The 24,700-nt window shown below is 40.8% G+C and overlaps 1 protein-coding gene across 1 annotated transcript in view; it reads left to right on the top strand.

Moving 5' to 3' along the window:
- Positions 1–24,700, top strand: part of grid2 (glutamate receptor, ionotropic, delta 2) — a 411,443-nt gene that overhangs the window by 169,367 nt on the left and 217,376 nt on the right. Inside the window, exon 8 of the mRNA XM_069923112.1 lies at positions 18,567–18,668. Coding sequence (XP_069779213.1) covers positions 18,567–18,668 — 102 coding nt within the window. The remainder of the gene's footprint in view (positions 1–18,566; positions 18,669–24,700) is intronic.

Genomic DNA, 24,700 nt, shown 5'->3' with positions numbered 1-24,700 from the left:
GGTACAAGTCCTGATAGCATCAGTGAGAACAGAGCATGTCCTGGGTGGTGTGGATTCTAGATTATTGCCGCTGCCCTCCGACAGCAACATTCCTTGTCAATGTTCATGAAGGGGTTTGATACCTCTTTATATGTCTTTACATGTGTGTGCATTTTTGAGTGGAGAAAAATAAAGAGAATCTTGAACCCTTAAATATCTCATCTCTCATGTTAAACCTATCCCCTCTAGTTCTAGAATTGTGTAACCTGGGAAACAGATTGTGAGCATTCACTTTCTCAAGATTACTATAAAAAAAACTTTACCCCTCAGCCTCCTATTCTCTAGGAGACTGGTCACAGACTAAGAAGCCATCCACATAATTGAAGAACAAAATATTATATTCTATCTGGGAACTGTTCAACTAAACAGCTTTAATGACTATTTCTCCAATGTCCATCAACCCATTCTTCTGTGCATCTCTTTGTCTACCCTTCTGTCTTCTTTCCTCCAGCTCCCACCCCCTACTCTTTCTTCTCCTATCAGAGTACCCTGCCCCATGACCTCAGCTTTTTTTCTCTCTTCTGCCCTCCCATCTATATCCAGCTATGACTTCTTAGCTGTTAGCCTCTGCTCCTTCTCCCCCCCCCACCACCCACTGTTTTATTTCAGCACCTCCCTGTTTTTTGCTCATACCTCGTCGAAGGGCCCTTTACTTTCTACAGATGTTGTGTGTCCTGCTGAGTTTCTCCAGTGCGTTTGTGTATCCCTAAAACGCAAGGCCTTCAGCCCTAGTCATATCCCTGCTGAATCTTCACTGCACCTCTTCCAAGTATTGATATCTTTCCAATTAATGGGCAAACAGTACTCGAGTGTTATCAAAATCTGATACTGAAGACAAAAGAGACTGCAGATGCTGGAATCCAGAGCAAAAAAATCAAATTGCTGGAGGAACTCAACAGGTTGTTCAACAGCAGTGAAGGGACAGTCAACATCTTAGATCAAAAGCCTGTATCTTGGAATAACAGCAATAAAAAACAGGCCCTTCGGCGCATCCACTGTGTGCCAAACTATTATTCTGCCTCGTTCTTCAACTCTGAAAGTGCAAATGGAAGTTAGCCAGCATATAGGGAACAAGGATTCAGGGGCTGATTGGGGAAAGGTGAACCTGTAGACTGAAAGAGTTGTGAGAAGCAGAGCAGGAGGGTGTTCAGGAGATCGAGCTGGGCATATCCTTCGCTCCAAGAGGTAATAAAAGAGAGAGCAATGATAACCATGATTAAAGATAAGAAACTGATCCTGACAGAGAAACCAATTCACCAAATGGTCTACCATAGTTTGGTATTGGTGGTTTATCAACTTCAGTGTTAAATGACACCTCACCAAACACCAATTCATCCTTCTAATTACACAATGTCTCCAGCCTTGGCCTGTAATCAGAACCCAGGTTCCAAACTCCATTAGCTCTTCCATTTTTGGACCTAAAACTGATTACACATTTCCTGACATTAAGTGTTACCAATGGGGAGCAGATTATAGTGAGTGTGGATTTATTTATGATTTGAAAGGCATTGGATTGTCTGCTGTCCTGTAATAATACAGTCTTTTTCATTTCAAAGCAAGCAAGTAAAAAGGAGGAAAGAACATGAATTCTTTGTGTGTGCATGTGTGTGTGCGTGCGTATGTGTGCATGGAGGGTAAACTTTGCCAAGCTCGAAACGACGTTGTATTTTGATGAGCCACCGTGATAAGCATGGCCACCTTCAACTTTCAAATCTGCTGAATTTACATTTTTATAGTCTCTCAATCAACAATATCCCTTTTCCTCTCTAAGTTGAGTATTGCTTCATTTTGTTCAATAGTTGGCCAACACTGATATTGTATTACATCGAGTAATTCCTTTTATTTGCCTTGGGGACTGATTTTAAATCATGATGACTTGTCACAGCATTATTCCCATCCCATTACAAACAATGTTTTGGAAATTAAAGTGCTCCACATTAGAGATTTAGCTTTGGTCTCCATCCCCGGGAGAGATTGTGAAGATGAATATATTGGATACCATGTTTAATATGTTCTCCTGGCCATTCTCCCATCCTCTATAAACTTGAGCTTCTCTAGATCTCAGTTCTCTGTATCCTAAATCACATTAATTATTTTACCCTGTCCTTGATGAATTGCATTGGTTTCTAAAACACTTTGCCTAGAATTAAAAATTCCTATATTCCTCCAAACGGAATCTATGGAAATGAGGCAAATAAGCAGATTAATAGCAGGTTAAAGAGGAGGAAGACAAATAAGCAAATAAGAGTGAATAAATTCCCAGGATATTCCCTTGGACCTTGAGGGAGACTAGTGTAGAAATTGCAGGGATACAATATATTCAAATATGTCCTTAGCCATGTGTGAGGTGCCAGAGGAGTGGAGAGTAGCTCACATTCTTCTGTTGTTTAAAAAAGGCTTGAAAAATAATCCGGAAAATTATAGGCCAGTGAGCCTGACATCAGAAGAAGGTAGGTTATTGGTAGTTCTACTTAGAAATTGGATATACAAATATTTAGATAGACTGATTAGGAGTCAGCATAGCTTTGTATGTCATGTTTAACCAATCTCATAGACTTTTTATGAGGAGGAAATCAGGAAAGTTGATGAATGTGAATGTTGTTGTCAAAGACTTCAGTAAAGCCTTTGACAAGGTCCTACATGGGAGGTCGGTCAGGAAGGATCACTGACTCATTCATGATGAGATATTAAAATGCATTTGACATTGGCTCTACTGGCCTGTGACTAGTGGTGTGCCTTATGGATCAGTGATGGGTCCATTGTTGTTTATCATCTCTGTCAATGACCTAGATGACAATGTGGTAAATTGGATCAGCAAGTTTGCAGATGACACGAAGATTAGAGGTGTAGTGGACAGCGAGGCGGGCTTTCAAAGCTTTTCTGGACCAGCTGGTAAAATAGATTTCAAAATAGCAGATGGAATTTAATGCAGATAACTATGATGCATGCATTTTGAAAGGACAAACCATGGGAGAACATGCACAATAAATGGTCGGGCACTGAGCAGTTCAGTAGGACAGAGGGATCTGCGAATACAGATACATAATTCCCTGAAAGTGTCGTCACAGGCAGATAGGGTCATTAATAGAGCTTTTGGCAAATTGGCCTTCAGAAATCAAAGTAGGAGTTGGGAAGATATGATAAAGCTATTTAAATGATTGGTGAGGCCTAATTTGAAGTATAGTGTATAGTTTTGGTCATCGAAGTGCAGAAAATATATAAATAAGATTGAAAGAGGGCAGAGAAGATTTACTAGGATGTTGCCAGGAAAAGTTAAAAAGGTTTGGATTTCATTCCTGGACCATAGAACATTGAGGGCAGAGTTATACAAAATTATAATGGGTATAGCTAGAGAAAATGCAAGTAGGCATTTTCCATTGAGGTTAAGTGAGATACAAACCAGATGACATGGGTTAAGGTGAAAGGGGAAAGATTAAAGGGGAACATTTCAGATTAATTGTTAGAGTACAAACATGACAACACATACAATCCCGAGTCTCCTTTTTCTTGCGGGCACCGCAGAATTTCCACTAATTGGTAGTATAAGAAATAAACTGTACACAGGTAAAAATGTCAACAATAAAATAACTATAAACAGATAATGAATGTAAACAGACTGACTGACTGAATGTAAACAAACATGAGGGGGAGTTATGGGAGTGTGGAATGAGTTGCCTGCTAAAGTAGGCAATACGGGCTCCATTTTAACATTTAAGAAAAGATTGGGCAGATACATGGATGGGAGAGGTATGGGGAGAACTGGACTGGATACAGGTCAGCGGACTAGTCAGAATAATCATTTGGCACAGACTAGAATGGCCATTTCTGTGCTGTAATGTTCAATAGATTCCATCATTCATCTTTCTTAATGGGTGTGGTTATAAAAATGTTAGAATTACATAATAAATGTCAATTTTTGTTTTCTCAAAATTCTATCAAACTCTGCAGAAATTTAAGTGACAATGCTCTGATCTGGGGTGGGATATTTGTCTTCCCACATACTAAAGCACCCCATAGTTAGACTGGCCATTGGCTTAGTTAAAAAATCCACTACCCACCAAACTTTGCAAAGGCAGGAGCAATTTGGTTCATGTGTCATTCTGGGTATTGTGGTTGATTTCATAGTCAGAATAATTGCATACAAGTTTAAAACGATTGAGACTAAATGGAACATGTAGAGGTGAAACAAGGAACCATATGAGTTCCTTCAGTATTTTAATTCACTGATTCAATCAAAGGACATTATTTCCTTCAGGTTGCTTGAAGGGGATGATGTTGCCCAGTGTGGACTGTCTACAATGAGCCTCTCTTACTGACCACGTGCACACATTGTGTGATCTCATGAAGATCTACCAATATCCGCACGCATCAGATTTACATAGAAACGAGTCCACTTTAAATACCCCAACATTACCAAAAGTGTATTGATATTAACAGAGAGACAAAAGGATGAGGAACATCTCCCATAGTAAGAATGCATCTGCAGTTTTTTTTCAAGGAAAATTTAGATGCATTATGCCTTTCCCAACCTATCAAAGGTCATAAACACAATAAAGAACTTTTGAAGTGTTGCTCTTTATTGTAATTATTTTTCACACCATCTCCCACAGACCACAAGGAGATGAATATCTCTATCTGTTTAGAACATGGAACATTACAGCACGGTAACAGCCCCTTCAGTCCACAATGATATGCCGACCTATGTAAACCTGGTCAACAACAATCAAATCCTTGCCCTATACCAGTTATTACATCCATGTACCTATCAAAAAGTCTTTAGAATTTCCCTATCATATCCACCTTCTGCCATGCATTTCAAGCACCACTCTGAGTAAAAAAAACTTACCTCTCTCCTGAACCTCCTTCTACTCACCTTAAACAGATATCCTCTGGTATTTACTATTCTTGCCCCAGGAAAAATGTCCTGGCTGTTCACCTTTTCTAAGCTTATATACAGTACCTCTTAAATCGCCTCTGTCCTTTGTCGCTCCTAACTTTACTTCTGCTGTTGATGAAAGGTTCATTTATGTTCAGTATAAAATAGTGCCTTTGTCCTGAATGAAATAGTGCCATGGGATCTATTATAAAGTCCCACTTAGAGAGCATATTTGGGATGTGCTTAACATCTGTTGGGCAATCCATTCACCCCCAATTATGTGCTGAGTCCCTGGAGCAGGATTTGAACTCAGAACCTTCTGATTCAGAAGTATAAGTCCGATCAATGCTGGCATAATTAAATTTGCTAGCCGAGGCACTTCCCAGATGTGTAATTGTTGATAGTTTTAGAAATTAAATTAAAATGTCCATTATCGGAAAATTGTTCACACATACAACTTGTCTGACAAGAAACAAGCTGACAAAGTTATTAATCACAAATGAACATTAAACCCAAAACACTTCTGGCGAAAGAACTGCTTTGAAATGAATGCATGTTCAATTTCAAATGTAATATCAATTCAGATATTACAAGGTACTTAAAAGTTCCCCTGTGGTTGTGGCAGAAATATGATGTTGAAAAAAGGCTGTTTAAAAATAAGAAACTTTACACAAGTTCTGCAGCATAACTGAAGGAGCTCAGAGCATGATATTTAATGCTCCGATATTCAGTAGACCTTCTCATTGGAGATAATCAGGCCTCAATACTTGATCAGATCGAGCCAGGGTCCTGGAAGACACTGTTCAGGACACTGTTTCATCCTCTAGTGCATGTGAACACTAATGTTTATGCATTTAACTCTGAAATTCAGGTCTGTTGAAGTTCATCGAGTTTCAACCAAAGCAATCAACATGCAAACACAATGATAGTCCACACTTGATATATTGAACAGAGGTTGTATTTGGACGACAATCTTTTTCTTCATTCGTCATCTCTACCAAACACAAACCAATTCACTAAGCAACAAACCAATCACTGGCCAATTTCAATGCTCCCATTGGTGGAAGGGAGGAGACAATGAATAAATAAAACTGATGTGTGTTCAAGCCAGACCAAATGTTTTATTTGTGAGCATTTCTATGCCATGGATATCAATACATAGGCCTAGAAATTGCACTGTTGTATGCACACTATATGGCTTGTGGCCCTCCGGCAGTCATTTTCTGGAGGAGAAAAATGCTGCACTCTGCGATCAAGGTGAGAGAGAAATGGCCCATGGTCAGAGGCCTCATAAATCTCCCTCCTCATCACCTCAAATCTATACTCCCCTAATATTTGAAATTTGTACACTGGGAGAAAGACTGAATATTTATCCTATATTTGTCTCTCATAAACTTCTATTGTTGTCCATCATCCTATGAAGCTCTAGAGAAAACAATCTAATTCTGATGAACCTTCTACACTCTTTTCAAAGCCTCAATATCCTTTTGATGACTAGAACTGCACCCAATATTCCAAATATCACCTAACCCAAGCTTTATATAGCTGTAACATAACTTCCTAACTTTAATACTTATCACCCTAAATAGCTGTGTAACACCACAGAATGAACTCAGAGACAAGTGAGAAGTACAAACACATTTTTAATGGCTTACAATCAATGGCCAGAAGACACAAAAGTCCTCAGGTGAATCTGAGGTAAGGCAGGAAAACCAGGGTTTATATTAGGGTAGGTGAGGGTGAAGCCAGGGAGGAGCCAGCCATCTGAACAATACATAGAGAGTGAATTCCAGTTCACTGCATTCAACCCTTTCTTCAGAATTGAACTTGTGGGTGAAAAACAGACCATTCATTCAAAAAAATGAATACTTTACAAATATTTAAAATTTAAGTCTGACGGGGGTCTGGTAATTCTGTTTGAGCGCCACAGTACTGGAGGACTTGCTTCCCAAACTTCCTGGACCCCCTATGGTACAGGGTCAATGGGTCTCGAGGGTTCCGGCTCAGGTCGTGGGTGGATTGGTCCACTTCCTGAACAGTGTCTTTCAGGACCCTGAGTGGGATACTCAGTAGTTCCTGGGTCACTTGAGGCATCGGACCCTCAGATCCAGTGGGTGCTAAATCTCTGATCGAGTCAGTGTCCTCTCTACCATCAGGGTATGCCATATAGGCATGCAGTTGGCTTGCAGTAGGTGCACCCTCTCAATTAGGGGGTCTGTCTTGCTCCTCCTCATGTGCTTTCTCAGCAGGATTTGCCCCGGTGCTATCAGCCAAGCCAGGAGAGTAGTCCCAGATGTGCATTTCCTCTGGAAAGTAAACATAAGCTCATGAGGAGTTGCGTTGGTCACCATGCAGAGGAGCGATCTTATGGAATGGAGTGCTGTGGTAGGACATCTTGCCAGCATGAGCCTGGAAGTCTTTTGAACCAGAGAGCCAATTTCATGCCCTTCCATACTATCGCGTTCACTTTTTCTGTTCCCCTGAGAATTGTAGTTCATCGTCCTGCTTGAGACAATGCCCCTTACGAGCAGGTACTGGCGTAGCTCTTCACTCATAAATGATGAGCCCCGATCACTATGGATATAGCTGGGTTACCCGAAGAGGGTGAAAATAGAGTGGAAAACGGATTGCTTGAATACTTGTCGATAATGTTGAGAAAGTACATGTTTCCATTGGTGGAAGGGAGGGGACCCTTGAAATTGACACTGAGTTGTTCGAAGGGGCGGGATGCCTTTATCTGGTGTGCTTTGTCAGGGTGGTAGAAGAGCAGCTTGCACTCTGCACAGACCTGGCAGGATCTGGTCATTTCCTTGATGTCCTCAATGGAGTAGGGTAGGTTGCGTGCCTTGATGAAATGAGCCATGAGAGTGATGCCTGGATGGCAAAGCTCATCGTGCAGTGACAGTAACTGGCCAGTGTGTGCAGAGGCCCAGCTTCCATCTTGACAGGGCATCTGGAGATTCATCGAGAGTACCTGACCTATATGCTATGTCATAATTATAGGTGGAGAGTTTGATCCTCCACCTAATGATCTTATCATTGTTTATTTTGCCCATTTTTGCATTATTAAACATAAATGCCACCTATCGCTGGTTGGTGAGCAGTGTAAATTTTCTACCAGCCAGGTAATGCCTCCAGTGCCTGATGGCCTCTACAATGGCTTGAGCCTCTTTCTCCACAAATGGGTTCTGAAGCTCGTGGCTTTGTAGGGTACAGGAGAAAAAGGCAACCGCCTACCCACCTGGTTAAATGTGGTGGCCAGAGCTATGTCGGAGGCATCACTTTCCACCTGGAAGGGTGAGATCTCGTCCGCCACATACATGGTGGCCTTTGCAATGTAGCTTCAAACATAGTCCAAAGTCACCTGGGCTTCGGCCAACAATGGGAAAGAGGTGGACTTTAAGAGGGGGCGGACCATATCCACTTAGTGAAGGACCCACTGGGCGTAGTAGGAGAAGAAGCCCAGTCATCTCCTTAAGGCTTTCATGGTCCTCAGTATCAGGAGGTCTAACAAGGGCACATTCGATCGGGGTCAGAGCCAATGACATCATTCTCCATCACAAACCCCAAGATTGCCAGACATTTCACCCGGAATGTGCACTTAGAGTTGTATGTGAGGTTCAGAGCCTTGGCCGTGTGGAGAAGCCTCTGGAGGTTGGCGTCATGGTCATCTAGAGAGTGTCCATGAGTGGTGGCGTTGTCGAGATAAGGGAAGGTGGCCTTCAACCCATATTTATTGACCATTTTGTCCATCTGTCTCTGGAAGACCAAGACCCCATTGATGATACCAAAAGGGACCCTCTGGAACTGCCTCAAATGCTATGTAGGGGCATTCCTTGGAATGGATTGGTAACAGGCAGTATGCAGCTTTCAGGTCGATGGTCAAATAACCCTAACCCTAACCCTAACCTTAACCCCTAACCCTAACCCTAACCCTAAACCTAACCCTAATAAAAAGTATATAAACACTCGTCTTGTGGAGTCGGGCAATTAATATTTTGCGTTAATTCAAGAAGTACCTGCAATCAAATGCGTGAATTCTACAATGGAAACTTTTATCATGCAAGTTAATTTTGCCGCCACTATGATTGTGACTAGATATAAAACAGCCTTTTCCAGCATCATTTACCAAAACCGAAATTGGACAAAGTGGGTACACATCCAGGAGTATGAAATGATTAATTGTTTGGACTTAATCACCAGTCTGGATTTTTCTTCCCCTTTCACAACTAATATCTAGTGTCATCGTGGGCTGTTGCTGAGCTCAATGATGTTTTCTTTGAGCAGCCGCTGTGTCTCAGCTCTAATAAATTCCCAATTTCCCCTGCACTGTATTTCCTGTTCATTATAGCTATTTGCTTGCAATCAGAAGTCAGGTTTGGAAACAGTGGACAGCATGGGAGGGTATCAATATTTAGGGTGCAGAAACCGCATGTGGTGTCCCGCTTTTTGGACCTTCGATTCTGCCCCGTGATTGGAATAAGTGGGCCAGAGTACTCCATGGTCATGCTTTTAAGGTGACACAGGAAGTCCAGGCCCAGGAACACAGGAGCACAAAAACCCTTCAGTACATGGAATCAGAACTTACAAAATTCCCTCCCTTTTACAGTTTGATGTACTATACAATAACCCTGGATCATCGCAGAATGCGAGTGCAAAGCTAGGAAAATACAATAGTCCGTCAGGTACACTCCTAAGTTGAACCACAGAGCTGTCACAGAGTTTATAAAGCTCTCCGTGGAGCCAGTGTCTACTAAGCAATCAGTCAAATGTCCATTTACCCTCACCTCCATCATCGAGTTATTCAATTGCTCAAGTATTGTCTGATCCAGGACAACCAATGCCAGTGCTCCAAAAACCCCATCACTCCCCATGTAGACTTACTCCTCTTGGCCCACAGGCAGACAAGATGGCATCGACCAGGAGGCACGGCAAGATGGTTGGCCTCCATCTTGATGCAATGAAGGACTAGTTGGCGCCGACCCCGATCATGGCAAGATGGCCACCTTGCTTCCCACAATGCTTCACTTCTGGTGGCAGGTCCCACCATGAGGCGCAGCAAGACGCTGGAGGTGAACAACTCTGAGAGGTGGAAGTTGGTCCTTTGGGACTCAGGCACAGGCCAAGCGATGATTCAGGGATCACAGGTGCCCCAATGACCTAGTCTTCTGAGAAGGTACCACTTTTGCCCGTGAGGTTATCAGCTCCCAGTTGGACCTGCTCGAGTGCTTTTGCCAGCTCAAGGGTGCTGGCCAAGTCTTTCTTCCCCAACTCCAGCAGTTGCTGCCTCACATACCTTGACTGCACTCCTGCCACGACCGTATCCCGGATTTGTTCCTCCTCTCTCAACTAGGCCATGGCTACTTCATAGTGGCACTTTCTGGTCAAGACCTAAATTTCAAGAACATAGTTGTCCAGCGACTCACCCGGAAGCTGCTGACATTGAGAGAGTTGGTGCCTCACCAGCACATCATTCTAGGGCCTCATGTAATGGGCCTTCAAGCCTTCTATGCTGACTCATAGGTAGCACAGTCTCTGATGACAGCAAACCCCTTGGGGCCAACTCGAGAGAGAAGTGCCGATCTCCGGAGACTATCAAAGTTGAAGCACTCCAGCCAGAAGGAAAATTCCTCCAGGGCCTCAAGTGACAGCAGGTCGACCTGGAGCATGCCTGGCTTCAACAGGGCTTCCATTCTGTTTCAAAGTTAAGCTGTTAAAATTGTAACGCAATAAGTGAGGAGTACAAACACACTTTTAATGGCTTACAATCAATGGCTGGTAGACCCAATAGGTGAATCTGAGGTAAGGCTGGAAAACCAAGGTTTATATTGGGGGAGGTGCGGATAGAGCCGAGGAGGAGACAGTCATCTGATCAATACATAGACAGTGAATTCCAGTTCACTGCGATATGTATGCCTTCTTCACCACCATATCTATTTGTGTTGCAATTTTCTGGGAGCTAAGTACTTGCACCCCATGATCCCTCTGTAATTAATACTCCCAAGAGTTCTGCCATTTACTGTTTCCTTTCCAGCAGTATTTTGCCTCCCAAAGTACAACAGCTCACACTGTCTTCATAAAAGCTCTCAACCCAAAACGTTGACTGGAGTAAAGATTCTAACTGCCCACCCCATCAATACTTCTCATAATTTAGACATCTCCTAACAGGTCTCCCCTCTGCCTTCAACACTCCAGAGGAAACAAGTCAGATTTGTCCATAACTCATACCCTCTTAACAAAGCAACATCCTGGTAAACCTCTTCTGTATACTTACCAAAGCTTCCACATCCTTTCTATAATGCAGCAACCAGAGTTACACACAGTATTCCAAGTATGGTTCGACAATAGTTCTATCCTTATCCCTTAGTATCCTTTCCAATAGTTTCTTTACCATTGATTTGAAGCTTACTGGCCATTAATTTCACACATGATGCATCTTCCCTTCTTCCTGCATATCACTAGCCACAGAAGAGGCCCCTTCTTGAACAAAGTACAACATTTGTCACTCTCTATTAATCACCTCAATGTCTTGCTGATGAAACTTGCCCCATCAAGGTTCTCCAGATGATAACCTCTTTCTTTCAGGCTATCACAGAGTTCCTTTCTATTACACTTATTCCAAGAGAAATATCAGACAGATAGCACTTCCAGCCATCTGCCACTCTGGAGCTTCTGTTTCAGTTCCAATAAGCTTCTGCTGGCTGACATTGTTCAGTCTATGTGTCTCTTTCTCCATCTGAAATTCAAACTGCCAGCCACATGTCCTTCTCTCTCTCTCACTTGCAAAACCCCCTCCTTCTCCAGCAAACAATAGGAGTCAGTCTCTTAGTTCATCTGTGGTTTTAGGTAAACAAACCCATCAATTATCTCTGAGTGAGCACTTTGCAGAGTGGTCAAAAGCCTTGCAAAAAGGTCCAACACAGATAACCTGACTCCGGTTGTTCTTCCAAGACAATAGCCTATTAATTTCATGACATCATTTCAATTAGCTCCTACTTGTGAAATGTGCATAGCATTCTCCATAGTTTTGTAAAGTCACTGAATATGAATTCTTCAATATTTCAAATAAGAACTGTTTTAAAGTGTGTGTATGTTACCTACTCTAATTTTACCAATTTATCTCCCAAAAACATCTCCAAATATTCCATCACACTTGTGTGAGTGCTACTGGTACCACGTAACCCAGTACTACCTGTCGCATGGTTGGGTGGTTGGTGACTAAACCAGCTCCCTCACCAGTCTTACCTGATGTTCTTTGGCTTGGCTTCACGGACGAAGATTTATGGAGGGGGTAAAAAGTCCATGTCAGCTGCAGGCTCGTTTGTGGCTGACAAGTCCGATGCGGGACAGGCAGACACGGTTGCAGCGGTTGCAGGGGAAAATTGGTTGGTTGGGGTTGGGTGTTGGGTTTTTCCTCCTTTGCCTTTTGTCAGTGAGGTGGGCTCTGCAGTCTTCTTCAAAGGAGGTTGCTGCCCGCCAAACTGTGAGGCGCCAAGATGCACGGTTTGAGGCGTTATCAGCCCACTGGCGGTGGTCAATGTGGCAGGCACCAAGAGATTTCTTTAGGCAGTCCTTGTACCTTTTCTTTGGTGCACCTCTGTCACGGTAGCCAGTGGAGAGCTCGCTATATAACACGATCTTGGGAAGGCGATGGTCCTCCATTCTGGAGACGTGACCCATCCAGCGCAGCTGGATCTTCAGCAGCGTGGACTCGATGCTGTCGACCTCTGCCATCTCGAGTACTTCGACTGATGTGGAGGGTGGCTAAACACCCTGCAGAATTAAAAACAAGACCTGTCAAAGGGTGGATGAATTCTCTTGTAGGGTCAATTGCCAGAGCAAACAGGTGCCATGAAACGTGGAAAGGGCATCCCTTGCATCAAAGCTTGGTCTGGCCATTCACTGCAACAGAACTTCTCCCACCTGTCTTGGACCTCACCACACCACTGGATCCAGGAGGGGATGTCGAGAGGGTGGGTCTGGACCTGTGCAACCCCCTACTGACCTAAATCCATTCATGTATACGCTGTTCCTTTCTGAGGAGTCAGGTATCCTATCAAAAGCCACAAACTGACTTGAAAGAAACCACCATCATCCTGTGGGATGGATAGCCTTGCCTGATACCAACTGCTCCCAGTTTACTACCCACCAGCTCCTGTCCAATCATGTCATGATTTGCCCTCCCTCAATTTTGTACTTTTCTACAAAGCCCAATCTTATTTTTTTTCTGTAATTATCTTGAAATGTAAGGAAGAGTCATCACTATTCCAATGCATTAAGCATCTAATAGTGTATTCAAAGGCAAACTTTGCTTCATTCTTATTTATCCACTCACAGGATGTTGATGTCCTTGGTCTATTACCCTTCCATTTTGTCCTGGAGAAATGCTATTGAGAACTACCCGCTTGAAATACAAATGGTACTTTTGTACAACAAGTGGCCATTTAAAAAGATGTTCAGAAAAAAAAATGTTTATTTTTCCCCTTGAGGAACCAGTTCAACTTTTAACATAATCGAGTACTTATTTTGAGTGATAATGTTTCATTTCTTTCTTGGTACATTTTATTGACTAAATTCAAGTTCCTTAGAATCCATTGTGGGATTCATTGGTGTGCGTGACCTCAATGACTCTCATTAACATAAGCCTCAAGTTAGGAGTCTAATCCAAATGAAACTTCAAATGCATCTGTTCATGTATATGAGTGCTAGAGCTGTATGAGGATAACAGCACTAAAGAATACAAAGAAGTGCTGGACAAACTCAGCAGGCTGAACAACATCTGTAGGAAGTAAAGACTGCAAACAAGACTCCCAGTTGGTATGTTGCCTGCCGGGTGTAAGGGTCAAGAATGTTTCGGATCAGCTAGAGGACATTCTGGAAGAGGAGGGTGAACAACCAGCTGTAGTGGTCCGTATTGGTACCAACGATATTGGAGAAAAAAAGGGATGAGGTCCTACAAGACGAATTTCAAGAGATAGGAAATAAATTAAGGAGTAGGACCTCAAAAGTAATAATCTCTAGCTTGTTACCAGTGCCACAAGCTAGTCAGAGTAAGAATAACAGGATAGCGAGAATGAATATGTGGCATAACCAATGGTATAGGAGGGAAGGTTTTAGATTCTTGGAACATTGGAACCGGTACTGGGGCAGATGGGACTGATACAAACAGGACGGTCTGCATCTGAGCAGGGCTGGGACCAATGTTCTTGGGGGTTTGTTTGCTTGCTCTGTTGGGGAAGGTTTAAATTAATGTGGCAGGTTGATGGGAACCAGTCCAGAGTCAGAGGGGTGTAAAATGAGGATAGAAGCAAAAGATATCAAGGTGAAAAGCAATAATGACAGGCATGTAAGACTGGGGTGAAAATCAAAAAGAGATACTTATTTACATAATGGTAAAAGGGATAAGAGTGTGGCTAAAGTAAGTCTGAAGGCCTTGTGTGTCAATGCAAGGAGCATTTGTATTAAAATTGAAGAATTGAATGTGGAGATAGCTATTAATGACTGTGATATAGTTGGAATCTCAGAGGCGTGGATTCAGCGGGACCATGACTGGGAGCTCAACATTCAAGGTTACTCGACATTCAGGAGGGATAGATAGAATGGAAAAGGAGGTGGAGTAGCATTGTTGATTAGGGAAGAAATGAATGAAATAGAAAGGAAGGATATTAGCTTGGAGGATGTGGAATCAATGTGGGTAGATCTGCGAAACACGAAGGAGCAGATGATGCTAGTGGGAGTTCTGTGCAGGCCATCTAACAGTAGCAGTGAGGCTAGGGATGGTATTAGGAAGGAAATTGGTGTTGCGTGCAACAAAGGGACGGCAGTTGTAATGGTGACTTTAATCTACATATAGACTGAGTGAACTAAATTGGTAAGGGTAAGGAGGAAGAGGATTTCTTAGAATGTATGTGGGATTGTTTTCTAAATCAGCATGTCAAGGAACCAACGGGGGGGGAGGGGAGCAAACCATTCTAGACTGGGTACTGAGTAATGGAGAAGGGTTAATTACCAATCTTGTTGTGAGGAACCCCTTCGGCAAGAGTGACCACATTATGGTGGAATTCTTCATTAGAATGGAATGTGACAGAGTTGATTCAGATAGAAAGGTTCTGAACTTGAAGAGGGGTAACTTTGATGGTATGAGATGTGAATTGGCTAAAATAGATTGGTAAAGGGTACTTAAAGGACTAACGGTAGAAATGCAATGGCAATCGTTTAAGGATAGCTTGGAGCAAATACAACAAATGTACATCCCAGTTTGTAAAAAGAATAAATCAAGGAGGGTAGGGCATCCGTAGCTAACAAGGGAAATCAGAGAGAGTATCAAATCCAAAGAAACAGCATACCAAAAATAAATACTCCTGATAATTGGGAGAAATTCAGAGTTCTGCAGAGGAGGTCAAAAGGACTAATTAGGAAAGGTAAAAGGAATTATGAGAGGAAGCTGGCAGGGAATATAAAAAATGACTGTAAAAGCTTTTATAGATATGTTAAGAGGAAGAGGTTAGTTAAGACAAATGTGGGTCCGTTGCAGACAGAAACAGATGAGTTGATCATGGGGAACAAATGTATGGCAGACTGTTTGAATTACTATTTTGGTTCTGTCTTCACCAAGGAAGACATAATTAATCTTCAGGAAATTATTGAGGATCGGGAATCTAATGTGAGGGAGGGAATGAAGGAAATAATTGTAAGTCGAGAGGTTGTATTAGTTAAATTTCAGGGATTAAAGGCGGATAAATCCCCAGGGCTGAATGGTCTACATCCAAGAGTGCTGAAGGAAGTAGCCAGGAAATAGTGATGGATGCATTAGTGATAATTTTGCAAACCTCCTTAAATACTGGATTAGTTCCTGAGGATTGGAGGGTGGCCAACATAACCCCAATCTTTAAGAAGGGAGGGAGAGAGAAACCAGGAAACTACAGACCAGTTAGCCTGACATTGGTTGTAGACAAGGTGCTAGAATTAGTTATTAAAGATGCAATCACAGTACCTTTGGAAAGTAGTTGTATCATCAAACAGAATCGGCATGGTTTTGTGAAGGGAGAATCACGTCTAAAAAATCTAAGAGTTTCTTGAGGATGTAACCAGTAGAGTGGATAGGGGAGAACCAGTGGATGTGGTATATCTGGACTTCAGTCAGACATTGCTATACCAACTGTGCTGCCTCTTTTGATGAGGTTGATTTAGATTTTTTAAAATTTGTGGCATAGAACAGGTCACCAAGAAATCCATTAAAAATCAGAAAAGATGTTTTCACCGAAGATTGGTAAGATTGTGAACTTCACTACCACAACAAGTCCTACCAAATTACGTTCTGGATGAGTCTCGTCAAATTCTTGCTAAAATCCATGTAGACCACATCTACCACCCTATTTTCATTGATTTCCTTTGTTATCCCCCTCAAATAAAACTCATTTAGACTCACGAGGCATGACCTTCCCTTCACAGAGCCATGCTGACTGTCCTTGAGTAGTTTGTACTTCTCCAAATGCTCATAGATCCTATACTGGTCTATAATTCCCAGGATTCTCCCCATTACCTTTTTTAAACAAGGCGACTGCATTTGATGGTTTGGGCTGGATTGGGGGGTGGGGGTGGGGGTGGTGGCTGGCTGCTTGTGGGCAAGGGCTGGGTTTGGGGGCTTCAGGGTCTCAGAGAATTTTCTTTTGACTGAAAGAAGCACTTCATTTAACTTTCTGCTAATGTATCTCTGTTTTATGTCTGAATGAAATGAATTTTGTGTAATATTGCACTTTATAATATAATAATTGAATTTTGATGAAGATCTACTGGGACCAATGCCTGAAGAGGGCGCACAAAATCAGTGAACCAGTGCGGACTCGAAAGACCAACATGGCCTGTTTCCGCTCCATAAATGGTTATATGGTTATATGGTTATTTGATAAGGTTCCGCATAGAAGATTAGCATACAAACTTGAAAAGCATGGTATAGGAGATATGGTATTAAGGTGGATAGAGAATTGGTTGATGGACAGGAAACAAAGAGTAAGAATAAATGGGTTATTTTCAGAATGACAGCCAGTGAATAGTGGGGTACTGCAGGGCTCTGTGCTGGGGTTACAATTGTTTACAATATATATCAACAACTTAAATGTGGGAATAGATAACAATATCTCCAAATTTGAAGATGACACAAAGTTGGGTAGTGGGGTTAGCTGTGTAGAGGATGTAAGGAGGGTGCAGAATGATTTGGACAAGTTAGGTGAGTGGGCCAAGATGTGGTAGATGCAATATTATGTGGATAAATGCGAGGTTATCCACTTTGGAGGTAAGAACAGGAAAGAGGATTATTATTTAAATGGTATCTATTTAGGAAAAGGGGAGATACAGCGAGACTTGGGTGTTGCTGTGCATCAGTCATTGAAAGTGGGCTTGCAGGTGCAGCAGGCGGTGAGGAGGGTGAATGGTATGTTGGTGTTCATAGCGAGAGGATTTGAGTACAGGAGTAGGGAGATCCTGCTGCAGCTGTACAGGGCCTTGGTGAGACCACATCTGGAATACTGCGGGCAGTTTTGGTCTCCTTATCTGAGGAAGGACATCTTCGCCAAGGAGGGGATGCAGAGAAGTACTTGCATATGAAGAAAGGTTGGATGGACTAGGCTTGTATTCTCTAGAATTTAGAAGATTAAGGGGGAGGGGAGATCTTATAGAAACATATAAAATTCTTAAGGGTTTAGACAGACTAGGTGCAGGTAGGTTATTTCCAATGCTGGGAAAAACCAGGACCAGGGGTCACAGTTTAAGGATAAGGGGGAAGTTTTTTAGGACTGAGATGAGGAAAAATTTCTTATCTCAGAGAATGGTGGATCTGTGAAATTCTTTGCCACAGGACATAGTTGAGGTCAGTTCCTTGTCAATATTTAAGAGTAGGTTAGTTTTGGCCCTTATGGCTAAGGGGATCAGTGGGCATGGAGAGAAGGCAGGAACCGGGCACTGATCAGCCATGACATATTGAATGGTGGTGTAGGCTTGAAAGGCCAAATGGCCTATTTCTGCACCTATTTTCTATGTTTCTATGACATTTCAAGCCTGAGCCCTTCGTCAAAGTATGAGCAAAAGCAGCCAGGTGAAAGGCTCAGGCCCGAAATGTTGGTTACCCTAGAGACACTACATGATCTGCTGAGTTCTCCAGCATTCCTGTGTATTGCACTACAATCCCACCATCTGCAGACTTTCCTGTTTAACATCATAAAGTACCCTATCACCCTGGACACAGCTGATTCTCACTGCTACGTTGGAGTAAAAGGTACAGAATCCTGAAGGCCAGCACCTCTTGGTTCAAGAACAGCTTCTTTCCAACATCTGTCAGTCTTGAATCATTTCTTTCTACACTAATCAGAGTCTGTTCTGACACCACAAAAAGACATATCTGCACTATTAAACTCCATTTTTTTTCTTGCACTGTGGTAATTGTGAACATTTATTTTATTATTTATTATCTCTTTTTAATTTAAGATATACTATTGTGATTTTTTTGCAAAGTAGCTGTTCAGCTGCAGGAAGTAAGAATTTTGGTGCACATGCACATTGTACAATTTACATGACAATAAATTTATGTTAAATATGTTCACTGTGGCAGTGTTCCAATTTGAATAATCCCACACTTGCTGCTTTTTTCTCTTCATAGCTTGCCACTTGGAAACCCGACACCGGATTAAATGGATCACTGACAGACAAAAAGCTGGAAAACAACATGAGGGGTGTAATGCTACGAGTTGTAACACTACCAGTAAGGACATGTTATTCCTTATTTTCATTAAATTTGCTTTGGAAGTGTTCATGGTGCACCTGCTGTGGATTAAATTTTAAATGTAAACATACGGTTCAGTATCAGGCCCTTTCAGCCCATGAGACCAGCCACCAAATACACCCAATTGAATTACACCCAATTACGTTTTGAATGATGGGATGAAACTGGAGCACCCGAAGGAAGTCCATGCAGACACGGGGAGAACATACATACTCCTTACAGACAGTGCCAGGTTCTAACCTCGGTCCCGATCGCTGGTTCTATAACAGCATCGCAGCAACCACAACAACGTGCCACCTTTAAGGTGACCTTGTTAGTGAAGTCATCTCTGATGTTCCCATGACTAATATTTAATCAATTCAAAAGCAGTTAGGGAAATTAGAGAAATTAATCATCTAGATTGTCAGTGGAAATAAACACTTACAAATGAGGTCTGATTTGTCATTGTAATATCTTTATAACTGCATTTAGACACAGCTACCCAAAGAGGTAAGGTTTATTTTACAGGATGCACACTTGAACTATTTATATGTTAAATATTTCAGCTATTAGTGGGAGACACAATGTTCCAGATAGTCTGCCACCACATGACTATAAATGTGTATAAAATTTGTAGTCAATATCATTTCCTTCATATCATGAGTGCAGTCAGGGACATTTGCATGAGTCCAAGTTATGCCTGAATTCAGTGCTCCTCTGCATTAGTGAGACTGAATGATGACTTGGGGAGCATTTCACACTGCATTGTCTCTCCCTCTATCTGCAATGACCATGCTGAGCTGCCATTTGCATGCCATTGCAATTCCCCTTCCCATTCCCACACCGACAATCTCTCTGGGGCCTCTGCCCCACCCTTTCCCAGCCTGTCCTCTTTACACCATCTCCTGCTTCTGCATTTCTCCAGTCTCAATTCAGGGCTTTGCCTCGAAATAGCAACCATTTTTTTCTCCCACTGATATTGTTTGACCCGCTAAGTTCCTCTAACAGAAAGTGCTTCACTTCAGATTCTAGGATCTGTTATTGCCTTTACATTTTCAACACTCCCAGTCTGCTACCCTACCTGGCATTGGCTGCCCATCTTTCTTCTTGGTTAACTAATCACAAACTGGCCCCGTCCCTCACCCCTCCTTCTCTCTAAATCTTATCTTTCCTCTCCACTTTAAGTCCTGAAGTGGGATCACAACCCAAAATGTCGACCATCCCTTTCCCCTCATAGATGCTGCTCAACCTATTGAGTTCCTCCACTAGATTCTTGCTCCAGATTCTAGTATCTGCTATATTCCATGGTTCAACCAAACATCTCTTTGTTCTACAAACTTCTATTTTTAACCTGCATTTGTATAATCTCAGCTTGGTTGATGGGTTTAAGAACAAAAACTTCTTTGTTTGGAACAGCTTTCTTCCTATTAAAGAGATTATGCATTACATCAAATCAAAACAGATGCCCAAGATTTGCAGTTCTACAGTAATTTTCACAATGTCAGGATTCCCTGAAGTGTTTTAATGACATTTGGGCACTTTAGCCATTGATTCTCAATGTAAAAAAGGAAGCTCCCATAACATCAATGGAAAACTGTTAAAATAGTTCACTTTTTGATTCTGTCGATGAAAGATAAATATCAGCCAGAACAATAGAGTCACTTTCCTGAGGTAACCAAGACTACAGATGCAGAAACCTGTAGCAACACGCTAGGTGCTGGAGGAACTCAGCACGTCAGGCAGCATCCATGGAAGGCAATGGATAGTCTAAAAGTTTCAGGGCGAGACCCTACATAAGGAATTAGGAATATTGGGGGGGGTCTTGCGTGACAGTGTGAGCGAGGGTCGTGGGAAAGCATCGTACCTAGTAGAATTAATGAATGGCTGAACAAAAAAGTTTCTAAAAAAAATTTTGTTACTTAAAACTTATTGTGAATCTTGCCTGCACAATTTTAACTATGGCTCCAAGAAGGGGAAATCCTCCAAAAACTAGAAAACTGGTTCTAAAAACAGTCGCAAGATTTGAAAAAATTGGACCTACCTCGACATCAGGATCCTCGGTCTGGATTTTCTCCTCCCCCACAGGTGACAAGAGCAACGGCACCAAGAGTTCAGGTGACTCCAGCACCATCTCTCCAGGGAGCCGAAGAAAATGTGGCGGTGTCCTGAAGAAGACTGTGGAACCACAAAGTCGACAAGAACAAGAATGGATCGACCTGAATTACAGTGGGAGGCTGAAAAGTCAGCTCTCACTAAGGTTGAATTTCAAGACCTGCCTCCTTTATATTCGGAGGCTGAGCAGGAAACCACTTTTATTGGCTACCAATGATATGAAGCAGGAGGAGGAGACTGAAGAACAATATTAATGGGCTCAATTCTGAAGAGGCTGTGCAGGTAAAGTTACCTGAAGTTAAAGGGCAAGGTGTGGGCAGACAAGTGATGAATCAGTTGCAAGCAATGAGTCAAAAAATGGATTTACAGTAAGGATCTATTAAACAGGATGTTAATATTCAATCTGAATTTGTTAAAGCATAAATGAAGATGATTATGAAGAGATATGTTAAAGTGGTTGATAAAATGAAAATACAAGTTCAAAAAGTTGAAGAAAATTTACAAGAATATCATGATGAAGTGTGGCTAAGAAGTTAGAAGATTCAGTTATGGCTTGGAGTGTTGGTAAAAAAGAACTTTTACAAAAAAGTTGATACTTTAGAGAATCATAGTGAAAGAATTACTGTGAAGATCGTTGGATTGCCAGAAGGTTTTGAAGATCCTAATTCAGTGTAATTTTTTCAAAAATATATCCTGGAGACCTTAGGACCTGAAAATTTTCCAAATGGTCTTGAATTCAATAGAGTGCTTAGAAGGAAACCGATGTTGGGTCAATTGCCACACTCAGTTTTGATCAGATGTCTTTGTTATCAAGGAGACTCTTTTGAGAGTAGCGGCCCAGAAAACTCATCAAAATCAGGGCCCTTTAATTGTGGTTGACAAAAAAAGTATTTTTTATATGTGGATCTTAGTGTGAAAAGAAGAAAAGAATGTAATCCTGCAAAGTCTGTACTTTGGAAGAAAGACTATGTTTTCTTTTTGCCACCCTGCAATACTCAAAGTATTCTGGGGAATAATCAGGCAAAATTCTTCAACAATGTGATGGAAGCTTTAGAATTTGCCAGTTCTATTCCAAATAATAAAATGGATCAACATGTCATATAAGGAGATACAGCAGGAGATTTTTCGCTTTGTCAATAACAATCAAGCTAGCAAGGATCTTGAAACTACCGCCCTTACCTGAAGATGAAGACTATCCAAAGATTAGGGTGTATTTTCTCCTTAGGGGAAGCAGGGTTTATCTTCCTTCTCCTTCCCTAGTTGTGAGCCACCTAGCGACAAGAGTCAGTTCCCACATGATTGAAGGTGGTTGTACTAATTTTTTGGATTTTTTTCTATATTTCCTTTCTTTTTCTTGATAGAAATGCCAGGAATACTTAATGATTTTAGAATGTGGGATGTTCAAGAGGAGAGGCAGAGGGGAGTTATTATTTTTTTAAAATTTAATATAATGGCAAATAGTAAAACTTTGAATTTTGTAAGTTATAATGTTGGGATTGATAATACGATAAAAAGAGTGTTAACTTATTTGAAAAAAATTAGAGTTGATTTTTTTTACAGGAAACTCATTTATCTGAGAAAGAACATCAAAAATTGAAAAGAGATTGGGATGCACCTGTCGTAGCTTCTACTTTTAACTCTAAAGTGAGGGGTGGAACAATTTTATTTATAAAATATTACCTATTAATATACATAAAGTTATTATTGACCCTGTTTGAAAATTTGTATTAGTAAATTGTCAAATTTATTCTGAAGATTAGACTTTGATGAATACTTATGCACCAAAAATAGACGATGAAGGGTTTATTAGAGATATGTTTTTGCATTTAGCTGAGACTTATCAAAAAATATTGGTAGGAGGGGATTTTAATTGTTGTTTGGATCAAACTGCCAAATCAGTTACTCGCACTAAAGCAGCTAAGAAAATGTTGAATGCTATGAAAAAAATTTGAATTTAATAGACATTTGGAGAAGATTAAACCCTAAAGAAAGGGATTATTCTTTTTATTCACATGAATTTGATTCTTATTCTAGGATAGATTTATTTTTAACTTTGGCACATTTATAAGAAAAGAAAATGTTATGAATGTAGATTATAAGGCCAGAATTTTATCTGATCATTCACCACTTTTAAATGTTATATTTATTTTTGGAAAAGGAATAAGCAGTTTATAGATGGCAATTAATTTCAACATTGTTAAAAAGGATTGATTTTTGTGATTTTATAAGAAAGCATATTTGGGAGTTTTTAGAATTAAACTCGTATTCTGTTTCTAATAAATTTGTTGTTTGGGATGCATTAGAGGCATATTTAAGAGAAAAAATAATGTTTTACATCAAAAATTAAGAAAGATTATACCAAAGAGGTTAATCATCAGAAAGGGAAATACAGGATTTTGAAAGTATTACAAAAAAAAACCTTCTGATAAAAAAAGAAAACAATTAATAAAGAAAACATTTCAGGACTAATAGGACTGAAAATTTGATAATAGAACTAAACAAAGATATTATGAATTAGGAAAAAGAGCTCATAAAATTTTAGCTTGGCAGTTAAAAACTGAACAATCTTCTAGAATAATTTATGTTATTAGGAAGAGATCAAATGCAATTACTTACAATCCTAAAGAAATTAATGATGTTTTTAAAGTTTTTTGATTCTGATTTATATAGATCCGAAATTATTGCAGATGAGGATAAGATTGATAAATTTATCTAGTTTGACATATCAGAATCGGAAAAATTTGGATGCACCTTTTACCTTTAGAGAAATTAATGAAGTGCTTAATTCATTACAAAATGGAAAATCTCCAAGAAGATTAAGAAATTTTAATACCTCCATTTATGGAACTGCTAAAGCAGGCAACAGAAGGCCATTCTTTACCGGATTCTTTTCCAACAGCAATAATTACAGTTATATGAAAGAATGATAAAGACTTGTTAAATTCTGCATCTTATCATCCAATATCTTTATTGAATGTAGATTATTAAATTATTGCAAAATTGTTAGCAAATAGATTACCTAAATGTCTGTCTGATTTAATTCATATAGATTAATCAGGTTTTATTAAAAAAATTATATTCAGCAGGCAATATTGCAAGATTAATAAGCTGAATTAATTTAATTCAGAAAAGAGGAGATTGTAGTATTGCAGTAATTTTGGATGTGGAAAAGCCTTTTGATAGATTGGAATGGAAATTTTTAAAGTATTAGAAAAGTTTTGTATTGGTTCTAATGTAATGAAGTATTTTATGCTGAACTATTGATGTTGTTGTACACATTGTGGAATTGCATTACATGTTGTTGAGTTGATGTATACACAAGAAAGTCGATGAACATACAGTGCAGTCTAGTGCAGCACTGACACCTCCATGCTTGCATGACTGCTTCTGTTACATGGAGAGGAAGTGATGTCATCAGCTCAGATTAAAAACCTATGTTGAATACAGGTCAACTTCCTGCATTTTCCACTGCATGTCCACCATTTCAGGAGCCGGTTCACTTGCTGGTAGGTGGGTAGCTACACTTCCCCCCAAGAACCAGGAATCCCACTGTAGACCCCCAAAGTCTGTATTTTTTTCTTGTTTGTTTGGGTGGCCTTCCTCTCTGCTGAGGTGCCTAAACCATGACCGGTCTGTCCAGATCCAGATGGGAAGGTTTGAGGTGGTCAATTGCAAAAGCTTCCTCTTTACCTCTGAAGTCCTAAATGTACATCAAACCATTGCATACTAGTACCTTCAAGGGACCCTCATATGGATGCTGGAATGGTGCTTGGTGTGCTCCTTTCTGTACAAAAATGTATGTGCAGTCTTGCAAGTTCTGGGGTATATATGACCTGGCATGACTGTGTTGAGATGCTGATATGGGTGCTAAAAAACTGAGCTTCTTGCAGAGCTTGCTTAGGACTGCTGTGGGCATCTCC

The sequence above is a fragment of the Narcine bancroftii genome, chromosome 3 (genome assembly GCF_036971445.1).
Source record: "Narcine bancroftii isolate sNarBan1 chromosome 3, sNarBan1.hap1, whole genome shotgun sequence".
Taxonomy (NCBI): Eukaryota; Metazoa; Chordata; class Chondrichthyes; order Torpediniformes; family Narcinidae; genus Narcine; species Narcine bancroftii.
The sequence above is the reverse complement of the archived record's forward strand: the minus strand, read 5'-3'. Positions and strand labels throughout refer to the sequence as shown.